Source organism: Solanum pennellii, chromosome 12, assembly GCF_001406875.1.
Source record: "Solanum pennellii chromosome 12, SPENNV200".
Lineage (NCBI taxonomy): Eukaryota > Viridiplantae > Streptophyta > Magnoliopsida > Solanales > Solanaceae > Solanum > Solanum pennellii.
In genome coordinates, this window is record NC_028648.1 from 7,200,734 (window position 1) to 7,210,140 (window position 9,407).

Genomic DNA, 9,407 nt, shown 5'->3' on the forward strand with positions numbered 1-9,407 from the left:
TTCTAAACCCTAGATTTTGTTTTATTAAAATTAGTTGAATTAAAAAGTTTGTTTCTAATGAGAAGTTAATTAAACATAAGAGTGCAAGTTTAATTGAGTTTATTGCAGTTTTTAGTCATCAACAATAAATATGTTGTTAAGAAATTATTATAATAATAAAAATCAAAATAATGAAGATAGCTGTAATATTATCTTATAAACTATAAGAATTAATAGTTTGATGAGTTGTTTTTATCTTTAACTTTTCACCATTTAATACCATTTATCTTCAAGACTCAATTTATTTATCAGAGAACTATCCAATTTTCAAGTATTATATGAGTCTTTAATAAATAAATCTTCTATTTTTCAAAGACAAAAGAAAAATCCAAAAAGACTTAATCTCTTAGTTTTTTTTTTATATGTCATCTATTCCTTGTTTTTTTTTATATGTCATCTTTACTATAAATAGTTGAATCGTAATATTTATTATTTCGTGAAATCAATGTATATGTTGTAATGTTTCTATTTTATGGTGATTTATTAGCCTTTAATATTTATATGTGATCAATATAAAATGGGAAAAATTGTATATTATAGCAACCTAATAACCTAAAATAAATGGAGTAGTTAGGGTTTGATTTAATTGTGCTCCATAGCAAACTTTTGCTAAAAATTGTCAGACTCTCTCCCAAATATCTCGCTCACCACTCTCATCCAATCTCTCGCTCGCTTCCTCACTTTTTATACAAACACAAGTGTATAAAAATTGTTTCTAATTGTATAAAACAGAGAAAAAAATTGTATAAAAAATACATATATTTTTGTTCCCCTATCTCTCCTCTTCCTGATCTCGCTCGCCACTCTCCCAAATCTCGCTCGCCACCCTCGCCTTTCTCACTTATACAAACAGAAGCGAAATGTATAAATTGCGTTTCTGTTTGTATAAAGCGTGAGAAAATTGTATATAAACATGTAAGTACATATATTTTCATCCTATACACTAATAATTATACAATAAAAATTCTCTCCTGCCCAATTTCTTTTGTCTTTCTCTCTTTCTCGTTCTACACAATTTTCAAATTGTATCTAATTTCTCTCTTTCTCGTTTTATACAATTCGATTCAATTGTATATTCCTTGTCAAGTCTCTTTTGTCTTTCTCTCTTTCTCATTTTATACAAATTCAAATTGTATATAATCGTTCTATACACTTATAATAATATAATTCGTTTTATACATTTCGTTTTTATATAGTTCTCTGCCCAAGTGTCTTTATCTTTCTTATTTTATACAATTTGCTTCAACTGTATATGTATGTCGAATTATACAGTTTCTATGTTTGCTATGGAGCGCAATTATGCAAACTTTGCTATAGCATACAAATATGAATTTTTTATTTGCTATATGTGAAAGTTATCCATATAAAATACTAAGAGAATAATTAATGTTTATTAGTCAAATTAATTAATCAAAACAACCTAATTCATATTTATTAATTGAAAAGTTAACTTAAAAAGAAAAAAGAAAAAAAAATAGTAAACTTAATTCTTTAATTCAAATAAAATATAAAATAATGATATATAACTATAAACGGAAAATATACAAGTTTTGAGAGGATATGAGATATGGAAAAACCAAATATTCAAACTTCTCCTAATTCACTCATTTATTAATTTTTGCAAAGAGCAAGATACATTTTCTTATGAGAAAAGAAAACGTTAGCAATGTTGCACCATTTATGCAACTCTAGCTCAATCAAGTTTTTATAATTTGTTTGACATTATTTTTAAAAATATATTTTAAAATAATTTTCAAAAAACCTAATTTAAAAGAAAGAAATTTGTTAAAAAGAGTTTTTATAAGCAAAATTGATCTTTTTTAAATTAAATGCTTTGTAGAGTTAAATTACGAAAAATGACATATTAGTATACTTTTAATATTAAGATTAATTGATTGGGAGAAACTATTTTGTAACTCTATTATAAAAAAAAAGTTAATTAAAATTTTATTTTAATAAAATTAAAATATATATACTTAAATTTTCAATCAATATTTTACATTTTTCAGAGGACTAAAACCTCAAACTGTTATTTTGTCTTTTTTCTAACCTTATAAATATAACGATATTATCTTTTATTTCAAGTTCTGTAAAATTATACCTAAAATAATATGTAATATATGAACATAATGTAAAATATAAATTTTATTATATAAAAATATAAAATAAAATTTAATCAAAATAAAATTCTTAAATAAAATTTAACCACAAACTTATAAGATATGTTAATTAATTAATAAGAAATATATTGAATGTATATATGAAAGAGATATTTTAGTGTTTAAGAAAAAAAATAATTCGTTTCTGCTTTTGCTTTTTTTAAGAAGCAAAATTATTATCTTCTTCCAATAACTTTAAAAACTACTTGTGCTTCCAGCTTCTATTCAAAAACACTTTTATTTATTGATTTGTCAAACAACGTAATTTTTCAATAAAAGTGTAAAATAAATGTTTCTGACCTCCTAGCAACAATGTCAAACAGAGTCTTAGCCAATAACTCACCATTTATGCACCTAACACCAATTGGATTTATTCCTTGGATCAATTCTCTCATCATCTGAGCTTTTTTAACAATCGTTTTGAATGGAACATACATAGCTACACAAGGCTATATACACAAATATACATAGATGATACATCCTGATATACACTGATAGATCCTTCTATATATATATATATATATATATATACATACATACATACATACATACATGTGGATATATACTATACTACACATTATTTCTAGTTTCTTTTGCAGTATTTTATGTATTTGTTTTATGCACAATTTTCCAATATAAAACTGTAAACAATACTCACAAGATAATTCACTTCTCCAAACCCCACACATTATGAGAGCTCTGAAGTATCCTTTTATTCATCTTATTCAAGTAAAAACACATTTGTAACTAAAAATGTCAGACTGTTTGATCAATTCCTTTTCTACATCCATGTGCATGTAAACAAGATCACAAAGGACAACATGGAATAGAACATCAGGGGACTAATCAATATACAATGAACAGTCGAGTTACTAGCCCTTCTGAATGTAGTTACATAAAACCAACACATTTAAGAGTATGCATCTTTCCAAACTCCATGCAGAGATGTAACTATAAGCCGACCGACTTGTTCAGTAAGAAAATTGATCAACCGTGGAGGTTTCTTCCTGATTTTCAACCCAACTGTGTTATTATACTTGTGAACGGCGATGTGCGTTGTGGGGGGGGGGGGATTTCAGAGCTTCTAATAAGCAGCACTTGATGCATTTAGCAAAAATGGAGGAAGATGATGCTCCAAGACAGCCACTAATTCTTTTCCTTGGTTTGCCTCTTCCAGTACTACACCACCAAGCCTTTTGGCAGCTTCCACAAGCTGTCCTCTAAGTCTTTGAGATAACAAGCAACATCTCCCTGCCTTAACACTTTCTCTATACAGTGGCAGGTATGCTATTGCTACCCTCAAGGGCCCAGGAAGATCCTTCAAACAGATAGGAGATTCACCGTAGTTTACAATTTGCACAAAGTTTAAGTAGTGTTGTTGTCCTTGCCGCAGTCCATCCGAGAAGGCAGCTTCCGACCAATGTTCCCGAAGGAAACTCCTCAGACCGGGAGGAACAGCATCATCATCAGACTTAGCTATACTGTCGGCAACAGCATAAGTGGCAACAGGATCACTGAGGAAGTCCGAATGCAACAGAAATGCTACCCCATCAAGAGACCCACTGCTTCTCTCGCCAGCAGCCTTAAGAATCTCGATGCTGAGGGCAGCAAGAACATGCTTAGGAACATGAGGAAGGAGATACGCAGCAACTTCAACCTGACTACTGGAGGTCGCAGCTGTAAGGGCCAGACATAGTTCCATGTCCCTGCATCCCCTTTCGACAAACCATTCAACAACCTGCATGCATCCCCTCTCAGCAGCTCTCATCAGCGGGCCCAAGAAAGACAATGCATTACCCTCTTCCACTAAACATTCCATGGTTCCAATTTTACCATAATGGGAAGCAAATCCCAAAGCCAGTTCAACATCAACATCCAAGCTGTTCCTTTGAGCAATCTACAAGAAAACCAAAACAACCAAAGATGAAAATGCCAAACTTCTTTTTAATGCTTTTGAGCCGTAAACTCGATTTCATTAATAATTAGAAAACATGCAAAAAAAATTCCGAGCCCATATGTGTCCAGAAAGGGAAGTAACGATAGAAAGTAGGAAATAAAACAAAATGGATCTGACTGCTCCAGTTCGCCTCTATTTCTAAAAATCTATATTGGAAGAATTTCCAAAAGGAAACTCATTGATTTCCACCGCCGCTTCCACTGAGCTCTGAAGATGATGAACATGAAGAGGTTCCACAACAGTGGTTTGGTTCTCCTAAATCTCTGGGTGATCAACACGTATGGTCCTCTTTGATGTTTGCTGCTAGTTTTCAGCTTGCAGAAGTAAGAAGTTTACCTTTCTCTCCTTTTTTGCCCTGCGTTTTTGTGGTCCTGGTTTGAAGTTAACTTCTGCTCCCTATTTTGCCCATCTTGATGTGTAGTCCGGTGAATGAGATTATTGTGTATCCCCATGAGTATACAGAGGGTTGTCATAATGGGTTTCTGTCTCGCATCCTTCTTCTCTTGTATGATGTTTCTTTAGGTAGTGGTTTCTGCAGTGCTCGGGTCTCAACTTTCATTCTGATCTTGCAAACCTCACTTTTTGCTAATGTACCTTTTTGTTGACTGCTGAAACATAGGCTAGGTAACTTTATCATAGTTATTTCGCCCATGAAGTGGCCAAAACATATTATGTAAATATAATAACGGTGAATATTGATCTCCTTGATTGTATGCTATGCATGGTTGTTGCTACTGATCTTGCGTGTCTTTATCCTGATTGAAGGGAGTGGTGCTCTATTTAGGTTGAAAATCTTTCTTCCAATGGTTGGAAGATTTTGAAAAGTGTGGAATTTGATCCCTTCATGTATTACAGCTGTGTTTGCTAGAAATCCACTAGCTGATTAGCCTCTCTGAAAGTGTGCTGAACTTGGACCCCTATCTGTTGTACTAATTTGATTCCCTCAATTTTTTCAATCAGCATCCAGGGTATTTTCCACATTTCTTCTAGCATGTTCCTGAGACCATGTGAATCAGTCACAAGAATTACGTTATGTCGTCCATGTGTGAAACAGCATCTGATAGCTTGATGGCTATAGTATCTGCCTCCATGTTGCTAGCTTCCCCTATTTGTTATGCTTCCACATATATTAGATCACCTGAGCTATCTCCAAGGCAAAATCCATAAGAACTCTCACCAGAATTGCCTTTACTAGCCTCATCTGTGTTGGCATTTTATCCATCATGTCGTAGGCATTTTCCAGCTTACCTGTGACTTGCCTAAGTGAACTGATTTCTGAAAAAGTTAACAGCCTCTTCTCCAATATTTTGAGTATTCTTAATCTTGTCGCCTTGGCTTGTCTGAATCTCTTAGATGTGAAGCTTTTTCCTCCTACCTTTCACATAGGAATGAAAGAATTTGGTATTCCTGTCCCCATCTACAAACTGTATTCCTCTCAAGTGCAAATATCTTTTCAGTTCTGTTAAGAGCATCCCTGCTAACCTCTGTAGGATATATTTTCAACAGAATCTCTTTACAAACCTGTACTCCTCTTAAGTGCAAATATCTTTTCATTTTTGTTAAGGGCATCCGCTAACCTCTGTAGGATATATTTCCAACTGAATCTCTTTAACATTTGTACATCTTCTAGAGCGACTATTTGCAATAAAACATTGCCAAAACTCTCTTTCCTGCATCATGGGAGGGCTCCTTTCACCCTTTTCAATTTGGCCTGAAACTCGGTGAAAGGATTACCAACAAAGTCAATCCTCCCATCGTCTTTCAGTATGCTTCTGAAATGGTTGTGCTTGGTCCAGATATTGAGAAATTTGAAGCGCTTGATGACTGGTTCTTGTTATGCATTGCATATCACATGTAGAGGAGCATGGTCTAATCCCTGTCTCACCACATGCTGAACCTCATTGACCAGAAAAACCTCCATGAACTTCTGATTACCAAAATCTGTCTAATCTTTTGAAGATGCATTCATTCTGTAATCTGCCATTCCACCATGTGTATTTACTCCCTATGAATTTAAATTCAGAGATAGCACAAATATTGATGCATTGAGAAAAATATGTTGCTTCATGATGTGTGAAAGGGTCAAAGGGAGACCTCCCAACTTCTCATCATGTAGGATAACATTGAAATCTCCTCCAATTATTCAGGGAATCTGATTTGCATAAGAAACGTGTTCAATGTCCTTCCACAGTTCCAGTCTTTCTAGAGGATTGCACCTAGCATATACATCATAATTTCTTTATTACCAGCCTTGCATCTGAATTTCAAAGTGCGTTGTTGAATAATGTCAGTAAGCACTTGACCTTCCCATTCACCATTCCAGAAAATTCAAATCTTTGAGGAACAGTTTGCAATAGCATTCTGTATTCCCAGTCTCCTTTTGTATTCTTCTAACTCATGTGGTCCTTGGGAAGGTTCTATTAGGGCTATGTATGGGTAGTGATGTCTTCTGTTAAGTTCCATCAATTTCTCAAAGGAATTTTAAGAATTAACAGATCAGATGTTCTAGAAAAGTAATTTGTCAATCATTAATCAATCTGGGGTGGTTATATTATTCCTCCTTGTTCTAACCTCCAAAGGAAGGGATGGATTGCTTGTTTTTCCTCTTTTGGTTCCACTCTTAGCTGCCTGGGTGAGAGGTCTCTTTCTTTGCTTGTATAATTCATGTTCTCCTCCATGTATTCATCTTCCCCTAGTATCTCTACTGTGTTGTTTCTTCTCAATTGATATGTCCTCTATCTCTGGTGTCTCACTAAGAGATGTGTCTGGGATAATAATCTGCAATGGCTGCAGCTCTTGAGTACTCGTAAAATTTTGCCTTATCCTCCTTTTATGAGCTGTTATTTTCCCTATTGTTCGTTCCAATATCTTGTACTAGTCCTCCCTGGTATCCTTGAGGAGTCTTGTGGTTTAGCACTCCCTTTTTCTCCTTCTGTTTCTTTGTGTTGGTTATCCGGTGGTGCCCATATTGTTAGAACACTTGATGTTGGATTCCGTTTGTTGGTTGTATGTTTTACTTTGTTTTCATTGTCACTTGTGTTTTTCTTTATAGTCTTATCCTTTATTGAGTTCCCTTTGCTATCCAATTGTTTACCAAAAGCCTTTTTTTTTTGCTTTACAAATAAGTGGCACGACCTAAAGTAGTTTCAACCTAACTAAGTATTCCAGCGAGCTACACAGTCTCGGGCATCCAATTGCCCTGAGGGTAAGTAAAACAAGATCCTTCATCATAAGCAATTTCTTGTTGAGATATTGTTTATTATTAAAGGTATATCTGTGTTTTCCCTTATGAATTTACTTTTTTATCTACTTATCAAAGTGAAATTGGAACACGTAGAAAACACTAAACAGTGCTTTGTAAACCCAACCCAAATACTAAGGGTGAGAGGAAGACAAAAAAAGAAGAAGCAAATAGAACACCCATAACAGGTGAAATACCAATATAACATTTACAAAGGCAGTCACCAAGAAGAACCTTTAGAAAGTACAAATCTGAAAAGGGGGTAGATGCATGCTTCAAAATGTAAAAGTGAAAACATTACACTCCAAAATATACATCAAAGTACCTGCAAAAGAATGCGGACCAGCTCTGTGCTCCCAAAACGCGAAGCTTCAAGAAAGCACTGATTGACATTGTCTGCACCCCCATCCACCAACATGCCGAGCAATCCTTGGATTGCAGTAGCTGAAATTCCTGATGCCCAGCAAGTATCAAATGAACTAGGGAATAGTGTAAGCGGAAAGCAAGCTGCATCAAATGCTTCTGTAAAGTCCTTCCCAGTAAGGTGATTCCCAGCAAGATCCAGGAAAGTTTTGAAAGCTGATAACTGCAATTGTATTTCAACAGCAGAGTTCTTCCCAACCGTATCTCTCTTTCCTTGGCAGCGGGAATGGAAACCTATACATTTAAGAGCCCATTCAGTGAATTTCTGAACCTTAGCACCAGCTTCAGCCTTCAAGACTTCATCTCCACTGCATTCTCGTAGTCGTTCATGCAACCTGCTGAGAGTGGTGGTTCATACCCAGCAAAAACTTTAGTGCCACAAACATCTTAAATACCAGACATCAAGGTAAATGGAAGAGAAAAGTTGTAACTAGACCGCATCCAAGAGTGGCCAAGTGGTCAATAAAGTGAGAGTAAACCCTGGACACCAGAGTTCAAATTCCAGCAGAGCCATCTATTCCTCCATTGCAAAGTCACTGCTCAATTATGGGCCATCTTTCTAAGCAGAACACACACAAACTGGACAATGCCAGAACACACGGCAGACCCTCTTAGTTGCTGGGTGAGAAGAGGGGGGAGTAAGAACCAGAAGAAATGGTGGAACATGATACTCTCTTGTATATGGTGGACTATTTGGAGAGAAAGAAACAAGAGGTGTATGGAAAATACTGCAGAATCAGTACAGAAGATCAAATGGCGTTGTATGAAGACCTTCTGTTTTTGGTGTAATGAGGAGGTATAGAGGATGCTTAACAGATTTTAAACTTTTTCTCTTCTTTATAAATTCAGTAGCAATTTCTTGAGTTTTTTTTTTTTTCGGTCACTGATGTAAATCTCTTTGATGGTTGCCAGCATACCCTCATTGCTGAGGAATACAACTTTACTTTATCAAAAAAAAAAAAAATTCCAACAGAGACAAATAAATACTAGGTGATTACTTCTCATGTACCTAAGCCTTCAGATCTCCCAGTATCTGGGTGGATGGGAGGCAACACCATTGTTAAAGGAAAAAAAAACTGTAACTTGGCCTTGTAAATTATCAGTTATCACCAAGGAAATTCTTATATATGCCTTCTAAAAAAAAAGAAATTCTTATATATGAAGAACAAACTTTTCAAATAATATGCCATCTGTGTATCTTTATCGATAATAGCCCATACGATGGGTAATAGCAACAAACCAACTAATGTAGCAAGCTCGTTTGATAGTTTCAATAACAAGCAAATGCAGGTTCTTCATGCTTACATTTTAGCAAAAGGTCTAAAGAGTATTTTCAGCATAAAGATTAAATAACTCAAACCCACAGCTTGTTGGAAGCAGGGGCGGACCTATGAAGGCGGGAGGGGGTGCCTCGCCACCAGCAAACCTCAGCCGGAACTTTGTATAAGTATGTATACATATAGATAAAAACATACAAATACGTTCAGTGGCATCCAGATTACAAAATATAGATTAGGTGCCATTGGCAAATTCCCAACTTTTCTCCATTGGATTAGTTTATCTAATATAAACTGAACCCCCCCCCCCC

The 9,407-nt window shown here is 35.0% G+C and overlaps 1 protein-coding gene across 2 annotated transcripts in view; it reads right to left on the reverse strand.

Moving 5' to 3' along the window:
- Positions 1 to 2,863: 2,863 nt before the first annotated feature.
- LOC107007482 (ankyrin repeat protein SKIP35-like) overlaps positions 2,864 to 9,407 on the reverse strand; it is an 8,364-nt gene continuing 1,820 nt past the window's right edge. The window contains exons 3-4 of one of the 2 annotated variants that reach the window (XM_015206115.2): positions 7,722 to 8,154; positions 2,864 to 4,095 (exon numbers count right to left, since the gene is read on the reverse strand). In XM_015206115.2, coding sequence (XP_015061601.1) covers positions 3,283 to 4,095; positions 7,722 to 8,154 — 1,246 coding nt within the window. In that variant the 3' untranslated portion in view covers positions 2,864 to 3,282. Of the gene's footprint in view, positions 4,096 to 7,721; positions 8,158 to 9,407 lie in introns of both variants that reach the window. The other variant, XM_015206114.2, reaches the window with a different exon arrangement.